This window comes from Petromyzon marinus, chromosome 49, assembly GCF_048934315.1.
Source record: "Petromyzon marinus isolate PM22_M1 ecotype Great Lakes invasive population chromosome 49, UKy_Petmar_22M1.pri1.0, whole genome shotgun sequence".
In the NCBI taxonomy this organism is placed as follows: Eukaryota; Metazoa; Chordata; class Hyperoartia; order Petromyzontiformes; family Petromyzontidae; genus Petromyzon; species Petromyzon marinus.
This window is the reverse complement of record NC_133715.1, coordinates 10022669-10040165: the sequence shown is the minus strand read 5'-3', so window position 1 is coordinate 10040165 and position 17497 is coordinate 10022669. Positions and strand designations below refer to the sequence as shown.

Below are 17497 nucleotides of genomic sequence, written 5' to 3'. Positions count from 1 at the left end.
TCTGTGTGAAATTATGCCACAGCTGCTGTGCAAAGCAGTTGGGTATTTCCAAGATGACATTGTAGTCAAATTGTGTTTCTGTTAAAAAGACAATTTGGAAGAAAAAAAATCTAAAAATTTAGTTTTTCTATTTTTTATCATGTTTGTGAAACACTTTAGTACGTAAATTCATATAAATCTAACTTGTTGACAATGTTGTTATCAGCGTTTTTGAGTGTTTACCCCTGGTGCCGTGGCTCGCCCTGCAAGGCAGCAGGTGGGGACGCCACCGCCACTTGTTGCAGGGACGGTGGGGGGGGGTTCTTGGTTCGAGCCCATGGGCTGCCCCGGTAAATACTGCCGGGTGCACGAACCAAAAAACACTCGTTCTGCTTCACAGTGAATGTGAGGGAATCCCGTGACGTTATTCGGAAAAGACGAGGCCGCTGCGTGCCAGCTTCACCCTCCATATTTGCCAAATTTGCAAATTACCCACTAATCACCTAATTGGGTAAAAGCCACGTGACAACCTATAAACTAAACTATTTTAATACGATTTTTATTTTACCAGGTAAGGCCAACTGAGCTATACAGCTCTTTTTCAGAAGCGACCTGGCCACAAATAAAAGCTCAACAAAGTGGCTCATCACGTGGAGATGCCTTGCAGCCAAATACTCAAAACGCATTGTTATAAATGTGGAGGGAAAATCCGGAGGATTCGGAGAAAATCCACGTGACAACGGGGAGAACATGGAAAAGCCAAATATACAGGCGTCAGGGTCGGGATTGAACCCACCACCTCCTGTATACCGGGCAAGGTAGTAACAATCTCATCACTGCGGCGCCCCTACTGGCAGACTATGTCCATCTGTCAAACATTGTGCCTTCGTGATAGCCTCTGTGCCACTGGACTGTTATACAAACTAATGAAAAAGTGGCTTTCACTCTCTGGCATGCGCTGAATTCTCATTCAGAGTTCAGCCCAACATCCCAACGCAGTGTCCCTCAGAAAGAGAGCCTTGAATCCCATTATAAGATGTGCTGGATACATTAGAACCCCGTGGAGTGTTTCTGAATAAATGATGCGTTTGTGTATTCTCTCTTTCCCAACACTGCACTATAACTGCACTCCCGCTCTCAGGCACGGAGAGGATGTGTTTTGTGTTGTTGATCTTGCAGTAATTTTTCAATTCCGTATTCATTCTCTCTTCCCTGTAGACACTGAACCACCTCTCTTGCAACGGTTTATATTTAGAATTAATCTAACGTTTTATCGCTTCGAAAAAAAAGAAGACAGAAACATTCCAAGCTGCTGCAACAGAGTGGCAGGAGCGATGCGCGTGTAAAATTTAGTCGATGTAACTAAAGTTGGGCAGCATGGGCGATGGTGTAACGTGCTGCGCGCAAGCCACCAAGAGCCACCGCAACCTCCGTCCGCATTCGATCGCACATTTGTACGTTGGACTTCTTTCGCGCCGTACGTAGCCAACTGTGCTAAATTACTGGATAATATATTTTTTTTTTAACCAGCTAAGGCCCACTGAGCCACACACATATATATATGTCCAGAAGCGACCTGGCCACGGATGATGATAGCGCGGCGATGACTGCGACGACGACGACACCCTGGTGGGGGCCGTGGAGAGACCCGGCCGGCCCGGGGCGGTGGGGGTGGGATGTGTGCTCTCGCTTATTGTTCCTCTTTTTTCTCTGCTTTGCTTTTCAAAAACAACGCACGCTTGCTAGTCGTATCGGAGTATGTTATATATATTTTTAAACGACCAATAAATTGTGGAGGCGGGGGGGGGGGCAGTGGGGGGAAGGGATGGGGAAGATAAAAGCCAAAGGGGGCACGTGACAAGTAGACGCACAGACGGAAAATAAATAAAGGGCAAGTGTGATATGATTAAGGATACATCATCTGTTACAACACAAAACTCAGAGGCTCCAAGACCCTCTAAACTTACCAATTTTCAATCTTAATTTGAAGCTTTTTGTGACTGCAGGAATTCATACAAATTTTATTTTTTTATTCAGTAAGGCCCACTAAGCTACATAGCTCTTTTTACAGAAACAACCTGGCCACAAGTGATGGCTCTACCAAGTGGCCTATCACGTGGCAATTTATAGCGGCCAAATACTTGATTCTAAAGGTGGGGGCAAAAAAAACGGAGGACCAGGAGAGAACAATCCATGCAGCCACGGGGAGAACGTCCAAACTCAAAATATACAGCAGGCGTCAGGGTCGGGATCGAACACATGACCTCCTGTATAGCAGGCGAGGTAGTTAACATCTTCGCTACCGCAGTGCCTCCAACTATTATATCTGGGTGTTTTTTCAGGTTGTGCCGTTTTTGCACGTCATTGTTCGCCATTGACGTCTGACCATTTCGCTCCCAAGTGCTGGCGGCTTCTTTCGGAACCGAATTGAAAAGCCTTGCAGGGTGGGGTGGAAGCGAAACGTCGGGACGGCGCACCGAGCGACGCAGGGGCCCGATCGGTAAAATGCCATTGGGAAAACCGTGCCGTAGCGAAAACCTCGATGCCAGTGGCTGCCAAACTGTGGTTCCACGGAGCCCTAGTGGACCCCTAGTGGGCCTCTGGTGGGCCCCTGGTGGACCCCTAGTGGGCCCCTGGTGGTCCCCTGGTGGTCCCCTGGTGGGCCCCTAGTGGGCCCCTAGTTGGCCCCTGATGGTCCGCGGGGCTACTACCGGGGCAGGGGGGTGCCCACGGAAAAGAAGACAAACACTGTCCTATCATCCTCACCAAGGAAATGTACAACTTCGAACAACCAGTTGGACGCGGTGGTCCGCAATATTTTTGGAGGTTGAAGAGGCGGTCTGCGCACGAGGCTGGGAACTGCTGCTCCGCGCGGTCGCGTTTGTTGAGTAGACACAACGCCCGCAGACCTCCAGTTCCCCTAAACGCGTTTCCGCGTGCACCTTCCCCCCCCCCCCCACCCCCACCCCTTGCTGTGCCCCGCCAGGGCACGAGCAGCCGTACAGCGTGCGCATGCGGCACGTCCGCGACGCCGTCCAGTGCCTGGGTTCGGACGTCCGCGTGGGCGGCAGCTCCTTCCCCGTGGACGCTCGCTTCCCGGACGAGAGCCTGCCCCCCGACCTCCGCTGCCACTTCGTGCTCCGGGCCACGCAGCGGCGGCCGTCGCAGCCGCCGCCGCCGCCGCCAGCCGCGACCTCCGTTCGAGACGAGGCCGTCGGTGAGGGGAACGTGCGACCGGTCGCGTGCGTGCGTGCGTGCGTGCGTGTCGACTCGGCGTTGGTCGACTCGGCCTCGATTGAGTACCTGTGGACATCGCCACCGGTGAGGCAAGGGCGGCCGGGCGTGATGTTGGCCACCCACTCCCTCGTGTGCCGTGCCAGCCTTCGTAGGTGCTCGCTAACAGCACTTGCCTCACCGGTGAGGGCGGCCTCAGCAGGTGGTTAAGGCTATACGGGGCGATCTTTGTATTTGCGGTGGCGCAGAGATTAGCGCGTTGCACTACGAACCCTGCAACCCGAGTTCTATTCCCGCTCACGGCCAACACCAGCGACGATTACCATGGGCACTGACACCCGTTCCGACATGCCAGAGGAGGCCAAAATTCCCTCGACAGACGGGGGAGAGGGCTCTCTGGAGCTTCGTCTCGTCTAGGCCTTTCCGCCAGCAGTGCAGGGCTGCCCCTATGGGCCTCGTACGTACTTGTAACCCCTTGCACGCCCTACGTAGCCCAACCGCGCTAAACGGAGGTGCGGTGGCGGCCTGCGTGTGTGCGGCGTGGCTCCTGGGTGCGCGCAGACTCGAGTGGCGGCAAGCTGAGGAGGAAGCGGTCGCTGATGTCGTGGACGCTGCGACGGAGCTCCTCGCGCTCCGACTCGGACGCCCCCCTCTCGCCCCTCTCCCCCGCCACCCCCTCCGCCGGCGGCGTCTTCGGGGTTCCCTTGTCCCTGCTGTGCCCGGATGGGGCGCCCCCCAGATCCATCATGGTACAGTCTACGTTTCAGTTTAACCAATGCCATGAACGCACGCGCTTGTTTAATAGAGTTGGGAAAAATTGTCAAAAAAGATGAAATTAAGATTTTGTTTGCAATTAAAAAAAAATGACACTGAAGGCATCCCACTGGCCAGCTATCGCTATTTTCGGGAATGTTTTGTCTATCCAATCCACTTGTCCGTCCTCCCGAGGACACCTCACATAGGTTCACGAACAATCCCAAGACGAAACGCTCTCCACTTTACTGCAAAGCTCACCAATAATAATAATAATGCCCTCGTCCGTTTGTTTATATTTTTTTACGGACAAGATTCGCAATTAACTGCCGTTAAAAAAAATAGCATCTTTTAAAAAAAGAAATGCGAAGCTGCCGTAGCAACAGGGATACAACTCGGGTACATTCATCACTGCCGTGGAAAGGACGTGGCCTTGTCCACGGGAGTGATAAACTTCTCTCTCGGATTCGATTTTAAAATAAAGAGATGGGAATGTAACCCGGACAGATTTCATCTGTTGTAAGCAAATGAACCAAAGTGGGGACTCAAGATAAATACGAGTAAAGCAAAAGCCGAGTACAAACATTTTTTTGCGAAACATTTGGGAGGTACCTCTCCGAGATACACGACAACAACGAGAAAACACACCAGACTATACATGAAATACACGTTACATTTCAGGTGGAAACATGATGGGGTTATTTGTTAAGACTGGTGGCCCTTTGCCCATAACCCTGACCCTCGTACTGTTTCGCCAAGCATTGAAGGAAAAAAGTGGTTTAATTTGACCGTGTGACGTTCTACAACAAAGCGATGACACGTAGAAACGTGTACAGAATAGCACTTGTCCTTTGTGCATTCTGCAAAGAGCATCGGAAGTTTATAAAGAACTGCATTGTGGTTCTTCTTTGTCTGAGGTCACCCTCGAAGAACACTGAGCAAATGTGACCGACTTACAGGTGGTTTCGTCATTATTAGGACTCATCAGTTCCGTCACCAGCGCTCGCTGATGCAAAGTCTGCCTCTGGGAACCATATATGTTGCAGTCCCCACTTCTACAGACTTGGGTCCATAGCTTGGCTAATGCCAACCAAAACTACATGTGTGCATGACAAAAAACCCCATCATAATTGCGTTGCGATGGGTTTTCTTGTCATCTACGGACACGGTCAATCGCAACGACACCGGTCTGTGTGCCGCAGCTAGATGGAGAGTGGCATTGAAGTACTGTGAGAGACGGCTACTGCATGGGGAGGCCTACAACCAGCAGTTGATAGAGCATGGCTGATGATAATATGAATGAAGATGGAAATTAAATTGATCGAACGTTTAGTTTTTTCTTATCCTACGTAGCGCTGCCACGTCATGAGACCCTTTTAACGATGGCTTTAATAATCCCTCCCCCCCCCCCCACCCGAAACTTAGGCCTTGCTGTCGACAATATTCCGGGAGGGCCCCTTCACCCGGGGGATTTTCCGGAAGTCGGCGAACATGCGGCACTGCCGGACGCTGAGGGAGAGGCTGGCCTCGGGGGAGCACGTGGATTGGACGCAAGAGACGCCGCACGTCGCTGCGGCTGTCTTCACGGTAACTGGGAGAGAGCCAAGCAAATACTGGCCTGGAAGGAGGCCGATAGGACGATGAACTTAAATTTGCAATTACGGGCAGTCGTCCCCCCCCCCCCTCCGACTTAGGAACGGGTTCCGTTCCCCCGAGAGCCATTCGTAAGTCGGAACGGTTCGTTAGTCGCAGCAAAATCACGTGCCGTATTTAAATGCACGTACGGTCGGTGTCATAAAATGTGTTATGGTTGAACAGACAAAAGGGAAGGATCGTTCAACTCATAAATGAGGAGAAATATTGAACAATTGCCGCGTTTTTCTGAACCAAATAGTTCCGCCGGTCGGTTCGCAAGTCGGATGGTTAAAAATAAATGTCTCATGGTAGCTCGTTCGCAAGTGTGGATATTTGTAAGTTAGGCGTTTGAAATGCGGGGACTGCTTGTAATACCTCGGTATACAAAGTAGATGCGTTCCCAGAGCTTCGTTCGTATTATGAAACGTCGTAAATAGAATCAATTATAGCATTAGTACTATGAGGATGCGTTCCCAGCCTTCGAGACTTACCATGTAATACTGTAACACTTCGTAACTTATCATTCATATCGTAAACAAAGACAATTTACATGGAAAATAATATAATATACCGTACAAGATTTTATATTTTGAGGTTTTTGACAAAGAGTGCAGATTTGATGGTAGTTCCTTTATAGTTGCTTCCAGGTAACGGGGGTTAGTTTAGAAATGAATATTTTTGCATGTCGTATTTTTTAAAATTAAATATTATTGAGGCATTGCGTTCATTATCTACACTTGAGCCCTGCAGCCTTATTCATAGCAGGTGCTTTTGGCTTCACTACACAGGAGGCATAGTTAACCTAGGCACCTGGCAATAATTAGCTCTGTGATTAATAATTGCACAGCTGCGTAAACAGACGTTGATTCATGAGGGAATGTCGGAATTTTTATGCCTCGTCACCTGTAAACACCTCCGCTGATTCAATTTGGTCACCGCATCTAGAGGTAGGCTGCTTATTGCGGTGATATTGTGGAAATCATTTTGGATAAATATCAGCCATATGAAGTGTGGGAGACAGAAAGAGGGACACGTGGATTGGAGAAGATACACCGGTGACATCTTGCTGAGCGTTCAGAAAATATTCATCGGCTTGGGCAGGGCACGTTGTGGGCTGGGACGATGGCAGGTGATGGTGATGACTGGACATGTTGTGGGCTGTGACGATGTCAGGTGATGGTGATGACTGGACATGTTGTGGGCTGGGACGATGGTAGGTGATGGTTATGACAGGGCACGTTGTGGGCTGGGACGATGGTAGGTGATGGTGATGACAGGGCACGTTGTGGGCTGGGACGATGGCAGGTGATGGTGATGACTGGGCACGTTGTGGGCTGTGACGATGGCAGGTGATGGTCAAGACTGGGCACGTTGTGGGCTGTGACGATGGCAGGTGATGGTGATGACAGGACATGTTGTGGGCTGTGACGATGGCAGGTGATGGTGATGACTGGGCACGTTGTGGGCTGTGACGATGGCAGGTGATGGTGATGACAGGACATGTTGTGGGCTGTGACGATGGCAGGTGATGGTGATGACAGGGCACGTTGTGGGCTGTGACGATGGCAGGTGATGGTGATGACTGGGCACGTTGTGGGCTGTGACGATGTCAGGTGATGGTGATGACAGGACATGTTGTGGGCTGTGACGATGTCAGGTGATGGTGATGACAGGACATGTTGTGGGCTGTGACGATGTCAGGTGATGGTGATGACAGGACATGTTGTGGGCTGTGACGATGGCAGGTGATGGTCAAGACTGGGCACGTTGTGGGCTGTGACGATGGCAGGTGATGGTGATGACAGGACATGTTGTGGGCTGTGACGATGGCAGGTGATGGTGATGACTGGGCACGTTGTGGGCTGTGACGATGGCAGGTGATGGTGATGACAGGACATGTTGTGGGCTGTGACGATGGCAGGTGATGGTGATGACAGGGCACGTTGTGGGCTGTGACGATGGCAGGTGATGGTGATGACTGGGCACGTTGTGGGCTGTGACGATGTCAGGTGATGGTGATGACAGGACATGTTGTGGGCTGTGACGATGTCAGGTGATGGTGATGACAGGACATGTTGTGGGCTGTGACGATGTCAGGTGATGGTGATGACAGGACATGTTGTGGGCTGTGACGATGGCAGGTGATGGTGATGACTGGGCACGTTGTGGGCTGTGACGATGGCAGGTGATGGTGATGACAGGGCACGTTGTTGGCTGTGACGATGTCAGGTGATGGTGATGACTGGGCACGTTGTGGGCTGGAACGATGGCAAGTGATGGTGATGACTGACGACAGTTGCATCCAAATGAGGGAACATCGCAGAGATGGAGCAATGAGATCAGCTCGTGCGTGCAGGAGCTCGGAAGATTTTTGCATCCTGGCATCGTGAGAGATGGCAGTGGCTTGGGGAGGGCTTCCACCTGCAGTGGCGAGATGTTAACTCCCTCGCCTGGTATGAGCCAGGGAGGGGTTAAGTAGGGGGGCGTGGGTTCGATCCCGACCCTGATGCCTGTATATTTGAAGTTGCATTTTCTCCCCGTAGTCGTGTGGATTTTTCTCTCGGTTTTCCGGTTTTTCCCTCCACATTTTGAAACGTGTGTTCAGAGTATTTTGGCTGAAATAAATTTCCACATGATAAACAACTACGTTCAGCTTGTATTTGTGGCCAGGTCCCTTCTGAAAAAAAGTAATATAGCTCAAGTGGGCCTTACCTGGTAAAATAAACATAGATGGTGGCCGACAATGATGATGAAAGGCCACAAATTGCAAACAATTAATAACACTCAGGGTCAATATAATGTTTCAGGAGGGTTATGCTTTGGATGTTTGAACCAGGTTTTTATTCATTCATTTTTGCTTGTGCGAGTGCCTGGAGAAATGCCACGCATAGGAGGCGATGACGCCACTCCAAACCTGCGCATTGATCGCGAGGTACTTGCTCTACTGCCTCCTACAGGAAGATGCTGTCCGTGGCGGAACGTCCACCCTGTGTTGACTCGACGTTGGTTCCCCGTGTCGTGTGTCTTGTGTCGTGTGTCGTGTGCGCGAACGCCGCAGGACTTCCTGCGAAATCTGCCCGGGAGTCTCCTCTGCTCGGAGCTGTACCACGGGTGGCTCGAGGGCATTTCAGAGGAGCACCCTCAGGAGAGACTGAACAGCGTACAAAGGTAAATAATTACAACGCTGGTCAAGTGGCTAAGGGGTTCAGAGCACTGAGGATGGCACTGCTGAAACCCGGGTTCGAATCCGGGTAGCTACCTGTCGTTTAACCGGGTTTTTAGTGTATCGGGTTGATGGACTTTGCCTGGTGACAATTTACTACGGATGATGGCAATATGTTTAGGAGCTAAATGGCAATGTCAAGGTTTTCTGGCCTCGACGAGGGGGCTTCAGGAGAGAGTTCCTGTAGTTTTGCTATTCTTCCGTTGAAGGAGCGCAGACTGCAGTGGGTTTACAACATGGTTCGTAGTTTGGGTTGCATGGCCACATTCCCACTGCCATTGTTTGACTTTCATTTTCCATTCATGAAGATGCGCGCATAGTCCTCTTGATGTTCTGATGGGGGTTGATGGTTACACCACCAGTGTCTTCGAGGAGCAATGTCAAAGCCAGGAGGTGCGATGTTTGGGTCTCGAATGAGGTGTTTATTCTGGTCAATGACTGTACATCAGGTAATGTACAATGTTTGGTTTAACTGCCATGTGACATATCTCCATAACGGGCCATATTGTCCGCAGTTGTTCCAAATGGATGTGTTGCATCTCATGACGTAATGCTGATGAGCGTAATTGCAATGTAATTCGAATAAAGTGGAATTTTAAAAATTGGTATACCCCTAACTCCATTATTCCAAGTGTCAATGTCAAAGCATTTCCACACGTAAATGAGAAATGGACAGAGTATATCTCCAACATCTGTTCTGAGGCAGTAATGCAAATTCCACATAACTATGGCAAGGGCCAGTCTCTCTCCGTATGGCATACCCACTGCCGTATACCCACGAAGCGGTAGTCGTTTTATTGACCAAGCATTGTCTAATCGTGCCGAGACCTACTAAATGATTTCCTAGCAACATCTAAAGGCGTGTTTACGGAAATGGCAGTTTGCTATCGCTGCGATCTGCTGGCTCGCAATACATTTTATAAACAAAACATGAACAGATTAAATACCTTTATTTTTTTTTCTACTCCAGATAATTTGCCACCCACTACCCGTTTGATACGTTTTGCAGACCCATTATTCGGCTTGCCCTGCCAGGGTTGCCGTGAGCAGGCAATGCAGGGCTGAAATGGGGTGCCTCTGTGGCCAGATGTTAACTTCCTCGCCTGGTATGCAGGAGGTCGTGGGTTCGATCCCGACCCTGACGCCTGTATAACTGGAGTTTGCACGTTCTCCCTGTGATCACGTGGTTTTTTCTCCGGGACCTCTGGTTTCCCCCTCCACATTTAGGATCAACCACATGCGTTCAGAGTATTTCGCTGCGATAAATATCCACGCGACAAGCCACTTCGTTTGTTGCCAGGGTGCTTCTGAAAAAGAGCTATATAGCTCATTGGGCCTTACCTGGTAAAATGAAAATTAGTTTTTAGTTTAGTTTCGAGGGTTTTGGAGCCCCTCACAGTTTTGTGACAGACGTAGTACCCTTAATCGTTGACCTTTTATTCCTCCAATTAGCAGGGTTAGCTACGTTTAGTTTTATTTTAGTTCACGTTGAACTGAAATGTGGCCTGTACACTGACCGAATCGGGGTTGGTGGCGGTGGAGGAAGGGGGGGGGGGGTGGAGGGGTGGGGATGTGTTCACGTGGGACCGTAGTACGACGATCGATTCGTTGAGATTAACCTATTCATCCATCGCTGTCTTCGGCCAAGTATTCGCCACCGTTGTCGTGCAAACCAACCCGGGGTGCGTTCGACCCCCCCCCCCCCCCTCCCTCTTCACCGCCCCCGGCGCAGGCTGCTGCGCCGCGTGCCGCCGTGCCACCGCCTCCTGCTGCGAGCGCTGCTCTGCGTGCTGCACCACGTCGCGGCGCTGTCACGGCACAATCACATGACGGCGGCGAACCTGGCGCGGTGCGTCGCGCCCAGCCTGCTGTGGCCGAGCCGCGGGGGGGAGCAGCAGCAGCAGCAGCAGCAGCGCAGCGACACGCTGCAGGTAACGACGACGACGACGGCGACTTGGAACGACATCGACGACAACTTCGACAGCTCTCTCCGCGTGCTCGCATCGTCCCCCGTGTTCCCTCCAGACGAGTGGAATCCACGACCGCGCTGCTTGTCTTCGTAGGCCTTACGAAGGCTGTGGCTCCACGTTGTATCGAGGAGCCCCTTGTCAAGTGGCTTCACACAAAAACGAGTGACTACTTTTCAGTTTCGTGCCTTCGGTTTTTACTCGCCGCTGCCGCCGCCGCCACCACCACAACCCGGGCGTGTTCCGTGTGCCGTGTGGCCAGGTGGTGGAGCTGGTGGAGTTCCTGATCTGCCACTGCCAGGAGTTGCTCGGAGAGGACGTGACGACAATCTTCGGTCCTTTGCCCGAGCCGAGCCAAACGGACGCCGACAATTCCGACTCGTCAGGTTTGGGAGAGCGCGAGTAATTAGACATTTTCAACTATAAAACAGAGTCGGCCATATACCTTTCAGATGGGCTCTCTGGAGCTCCATGTGTAGTGGAGGTGCTTGCGTCAGCAGTGGCGTAGGTGAGCAAGCGAACGCTTGCTCTCTCGACACTTTTATCTAGCACTATCAGGGAAGGCCACGCTGAACTACACAGCTCTTTCCCAGAAGCGAACTGGCACAAATGATAGCTCAACGAAGTGGCTTATCATCATGTGGAAATTTCGATTTAAAGCTTTCGTGACTGCAGGGATTCATCTTCTTGGTTCTTTCGGTAAAGTCACGTAGAAGGAAAATAATAAAAGAATAAAAAAATAAAACATAATAAAATAAAAATATTATTTTATTATTTCCCTTCTACGTGACTTTACCGAAAGAACCAAGATCATGTGGAAATTTATTGCAGTCAAATTCCACGCCACCACGGGGAGAGAGAGAGATGTGCAAATTCCAAATAGACAACAGGCGTCAGGGTTGGGATCGAACCCACGACCTCCTGTATACCAGGTGAGGTAGTTAACATCTCCTAGCCACCATGACACCAACTAAAGGGACAGTTTCACATCTTGATGAATGCAAACACACGGCCTTGGCTATTTGCCCCGCCATTGGTAAGGGACTTAAAATGAGACGAAATAAAACATTCGCCTTACGCCTGAATCGAGCCTTGGTTGATTCTGCAGGGTTTGTAGTCTGGGCGTTGACGGTGTATGTATTGTAATGCAAGCTGTAGACATTGCATTTGAATGAGTGTTAATTGTATACGTGTGTGTGTGTGTCATTCAGTGGGGAGCGGTAGTACAGCGGTTAGTGTGCCACACTACGAACCCGGCGAACCGAGTTCGATTCCCACTCAAGGTCAACACCTGTAACGATTACTTGAACTGGTCCTGGGCCTCCCCTAGGTCGACTCGGCCTCAAATGGGTACCTGGTGCAGTTTGTAGTTTAAAATTACCTCCGAGGAAACAAAGGCGGCCGGGCGTGGTGCTGGCCACCCACCCCCACGTGTGCCGTGCCGGCCTTCATGGGTGCTGCTCGCTATACGGGGGTGGACCTTTGCGACATTCAGTAAGCCCGCCGCTCGTCAGATGTTCCCAACGACGTGAATTAATTGTAAGCGGGCCGGACGCGCCGACACCGACACGCTCTCGCTGACGCCACCGGCACGCCGTCTTCTCCGTGTCCCCCGGTGCCGCGCTAGACGCCTCCTCGCCGATGCGCCGGCGCGGCTCGTCGTGCGACGGAACGCCCGCGGGCCTTCACGACGACGACGGCCGCGGCGACGACGACTCCCAGCTGCTGTCCGAGTGCCTGCGGGCGCTCAGCTTCAGTCGCACGGCGCAGGCCCTCTTCCCCGACATGCTCTGCCACCTCGGCGTCAACCGGCGGCCGAACGCCGGCGGCTCGCGGCTCGACGCCTCCCCGGTCGGCGGCGGCGACGACGGCAACGACGGCGGCGACGATGGCGACGACGGCGGCGTTTGTGGCCGGAGCCTCGAAAACCCTGAGGGCGGCGACAGCCCCGAGAAGAGGGGGCGCCGGCGCGTCGTCGGCAACGACCGCAACGGCAACGTGGAGTACGGCGACGACGACGACGACGACGACGTGTTTCGCGCCAACGGCTTCGGGAAACGTCCCCCGGCGAGAGCGGACAGCCCCACCCCCGCGAGCCAGGAGGCGAGGAGCCGCGTGCCGTTGTCCAGGCCGGCGTCGCTGAGGCTGAGCTTCCCCTCCTACGGGCCGGGCTCGTCCTCCAACCTGTCGACGGGCGGAATGTCGACGTCCTCGCAGAGCTCGGCGGAGAGCCTCCGCTCCCTCTCGACGTCTCCCGACTCGCTGTCCGCGCCGAAGCTCGCCGAGCCGGCGCTCGGCGGTCGGACGCGGGGTCGCGGCGCCGCCGCCGCCGCCGAGCCGCTGAAGCGCTCGCTGTCCGCCAGCGGCCCCGGGCTCAACCTGTCCTTCGACTCCGCGTCGACGTTCTACCGAACGGAGAAGGCGGCCGCGTGGCCCGTGACGAGCGAAATGCGGAGGCGGCTGTTGAAGTCGTCGCAGAGCCTGAGCCCGGGGCCACACGAGCCCACGCGGTCGGCGATCTTTTACCGGAACCGCTGCACCCCGCCCCCCTCCTGCTCCTCCTCCCGCTCCGTCGATTCGCTGCACTCCAACGACCTCGCCGCCGATCGCCCCCGCTCAGGAGCGAGCGTCGCCGGAGGGACCTTCTCGGCGGCGGCCGCCGCCGCGGAGAGACGGCACGCGTGGTCCGCGGGGACCCTGAACTCTCCCGAGCGGCGGAGGGCTCCCCGGCAGGGTGGCTCGATGCAGGGCACGGTGGAGTCGCTGCTCAGCCCGCTGGTGAACCGCTCCTGGTTCCGCACGGGCTCTTACACGCTCAAGAGGATGCCGAGCGGAGACGGGCGGCGGGGCACGGCGGTGCCGCGACGGGGGGAGGAGTCGCCGCTCTTCAGGCGCGGCTGCGGGATCCTGGAGGCCGGAGCGGCCGGTCGCGACCGCGGTGGCAGCGCCGGGACGCCCCCCCTCCCCTCGCCCTCGGACTCCCCCCGCAGGGGGGCCGCCCGTGGATTTGCCCCAGAAGGGTTGTTCTTTAGTGGACAGCGCTCGCCTGACGAGCAGCTGGACGCTCGTCTCCCGGCGGGCGGCGGCGGTGGCGGCGGTGGCAGCGGCCGTGGCTGCTGTGCTCGCTGTCAGGACGGCGGATTGGCGGCCTGCCGCGGGTCGCCCGCGTGCGCCGGTTGTGGCGAAACGTGGACGGACGGCCCGGGCGGCGGTGCAGTGGAGCGCCACGATTTGGAACGCAGAGCTTAACCCCCCCCCACCGCCGCAGGTGCATTGAGCATGTGGCGCATACCTGGGCGTGTATACACACACACGTGTGTTCTCACACGTGTGTGTGTATACACGTGTGAGAACACACGTCCAGTGAAAGGTGAATGTGCAGCCCTGCAGTGTCTTGCTCAGGCCACTGCTGGCTCAAAGGCCTCCACTTGAGGCAGCTCTGAAGAGCCGTCTAGAAGGTATTTGGGGCTGATCTATCGCTCTGGCCAGACTTCTCAGTCGAGGCGGGAGTACCCACAGTTCTCGCCACCTGCGGATCGACTGCGGCGTACCTGTTTCATGCCGCAGAACTACACACGGTGACGCGTATGCTTGTGTGGTTTTTCAAGAGTGACACGGCACAAGGCGCAGCTTGTTTGCGAGTAAGAGAGGACCCGTGCCCTCGCTTGTGCCTCCCAAGCCAAAGCAGATCGTTGGCGCGCTCGGCATCGGCGCCTTCCTTGGAGCGCAGCGCTAAACTGAGCGCAGTCTCGATTTAAAGCTTCCGTGACTGCAGGGATTCATCTCCTTGGTTCTTTCGGTAAAGTCACGCAGAAGGGAAATAATAAAAAGAAAGCATAAATGAATTTATTATTGTGCTTTGTTTGCATTAATTTATTAATAATAAAATAACAAAAATAAAACGTGATAAAATAAATTTATTACGTTTTATTTATATCACTTTATTATTTCCCGTCTACGTGACTTTACCGAAAGAACCAAGCAGATGAGCGCGGTCTATTCCGCAGACGTGTGTCGTTTCAAAGAGACGGAGCGATGTTGCTCAGTGACTTTACCAAATGCGGTAATTTGTGAGGGTTTTTTTTCTCTCCCAAATCTGGCAAATTTGGGCTGTGACAGCAGCGTACATGGTCTACGCGCACGTACCTCTGAGTGAAAATTACTCGCTGGGGGCCGATGTGCCGCTGTCTTTGCAAGATCCTAGCCGTTTGAATTTAACAATTTGGCGGCATTGTACATTTTTGTTCGGATTTATGAACCATTGTATTTTCATTGCAAGCTTAGCCTGAATCCAGTATCGCTGTTCTAAGTGTTTGTAATTATTTTTTTCTTTATTTAAAAAAAATAGCGCAAGTATCTTCAAAACGTCGTGCGAGACCCAAGCATCGCACCTCCTGGCTTTGACATTTCTCCTCGAAGACACTGGCGGAACCATCAACCGCATCACAACGTCAACAGGCTGATGCACACAACTCCTTCATGAATGGAAGATTGAAGACAAGCCACAGCAGTGCGGCTGTGGCCACGCAACCCAAACTGTGGACCAAGTCGTAAGCCCACTGGAGTCTGCGCTCCTCCAGCGGAGGAGGAGGAGCAGCAAAACTACACAAACTCTCTCCTGAAGCCCTCTCACTGCTGGCAGACCTCAACATTGGCATTTAGCTCCTGAACAGATTGCCAAATGCAAGAAGAAAATAACAATTTATCGGAGGCACGTAACAACAGTCTTAAAAACTTAAGGCGAATGTCATGTCAAGTTAATTAATGTCTTGGAATAAAAAAAATGGAAATGACCATATTTCAGTTATTTTGTAATTGCTACAGCTGCGCTTGACGATTTAAATGTAAAATTTTGATTTAAAGCTTTCGTGACTGCAGTAAATTCATATTCTTAGCTCTTTCGGTAAAGTCACGTTGAAGGGAAACAATAAAATAATAAAATATATTATTTTATTGTTTTATATATATTTTATTATTTTATTGTTTCCCTTCAAAGTGACTTTACCGAAAGAGCTAAGAATATGATTTAAATGTAACACACTTCGGATGTTATTAAAAAGAAAATAACTTAAGTAACTATAAAATAACGTTAACTGGCTGTCAATCCACTGCTGGATGAAGGCCGTCCCCTGCTGGATGGATGAAGGAGATTGTTTGAAGGGGGAATGCCTGGGACGAGTTGTTAGGATATCACTCGCCGCTCACTTTAGCCACGGCCAGAAATCCAAATTTCTGGTCAGCAGGTTTTGAGCGCCGTGCACAAAACCACTGCACCGCAAAATTGCAACTGCAAGATTTGTATAACTTTTTTAATCATGATTTGCTTTGAATAGTTTTAAATATGGTACTGTACATTTGCATGTTTTACATAAATTACCAATTGTAATCTATGCGGTTTTGAAAAATGCACTCTTGGCTTGAATGTTTAAGTATCTTTTTTTACTTAATCATGGTTGGCTGGTCCAAGAACATTTATTTTCACAATATTGACATTTAAAAGCTTGTGTTAATGTTCATATTTCGAGAAAATGTAATTTGCATAAATATATTTTCTTATGTAACTGTAAGTCATATTTGTTCTACTTTAAAGCCAATAAATCCTTGTTTGAACCTTTGAAATTAGAATATATTTTAAATGTAAATTTGCATTGCGCGCCATTCCACCACTACGTAGATCCGGATCGGCCTTTGCAGCACGCTCGAGTATTCGGTAAATCCTGGAATGGATACTGTTCTTTAGAGTGGAGTTGTGCTTGTCAGACACGTGTGCGTCTTTCCTCGGGTTTGAAATTGCTGCGTAGTGTTCTGCGTTGTCAGAGGAGGGAGCCATAGCATTGTCAACTTGTGTACGTCCACCTCGCAACACAGTTCACACCAACGCCCGGCCGTAACCAGTCAAGTTGAAGGCATGAAGACTGAAAGTAGTCTCTCGCTTAAAAAAAACACGTGTTTTAAGATACGGTTGCACTCAGATAAAATCGCCATCATCAGTCATGGATGAAGGCCTGCTGCTTTTCCCTTGCCCATCAAGAGGAACTACAGTGCTGTTTTTTTTTCCCTGCTGCTGTTACAACTCTGTGCAGCCATGTTGCTTATTGTTCACCCGGGGTTTCTTGAAGCATCTCCGTTGCTCTGTTGGACATTCCGAGTGCCGTTTCTTCCTCTCATCTCTTTCAGTGCCCTCTTTACCTTGGCGACGGTAATAACCTCTGCCGTTTTACCATCTTCGTGCATGCGATGATCTGTTCCTTGTAAATGTTGCAAACTTGTGTCCGTTTTCCATGGTTCCACCTGGGCTTGAACTCGGGTGACTGCAGGTTTTAAATATTTGAGTTTGAAATGGGTTTGTATTTTTTTCATATTGAAGTTTAAATCCCGGGTAGCTTTTCAAACTCAGGATCTCAACAGTACTCGCTCTGCACTGAACTTGCCAAGCCACACGGCCGACTCTGACATGGATTTTTTTTTTAAAACAAGGGCGTGTTCTGACTGACGTTGTCGATGACCGTCAACACACGCGATTTAAATGCGCGCTTTTTAAAGTCACCGGTTTGTCGTCGATGGCACGTGTCGCCACGTCTCGGGGACACTTTGTGAACCACACCGCCCTCGTTAACAGGGTGGAACCGCCACGTAAAGTTTACTGTGTTGGGCAGAGTTGCTTAACAAGCGTTTACAAAAAAAACCCAATAATGAATGTAGGTGT

At 51.6% G+C, this 17497-nt stretch overlaps 1 protein-coding gene across 3 annotated transcripts in view; it reads left to right on the top strand.

The window, feature by feature from the left end:
• Positions 1–16525, top strand: part of LOC116952963 (uncharacterized) — a 55596-nt gene extending 39071 nt beyond the window's left edge. For 2 of the 3 annotated variants that reach the window (XM_076074705.1, XM_032972725.2), the window contains 7 exons: positions 2966–3196; positions 3775–3962; positions 5392–5553; positions 8660–8769; positions 10557–10755; positions 11054–11177; positions 12419–16401. In XM_076074705.1, the coding sequence (XP_075930820.1) occupies positions 2966–3196; positions 3775–3962; positions 5392–5553; positions 8660–8769; positions 10557–10755; positions 11054–11177; positions 12419–14040 (2636 nt within the window). In that variant the 3' untranslated portion in view covers positions 14041–16401. Of the gene's footprint in view, positions 1–2965; positions 3197–3774; positions 3963–5391; positions 5554–8659; positions 8770–10556; positions 10756–11053; positions 11178–12418 lie in introns of all 3 variants that reach the window. The other variant, XM_076074706.1, reaches the window with a different exon arrangement.
• The last annotated feature ends 972 nt before the right edge of the window (positions 16526–17497 follow it).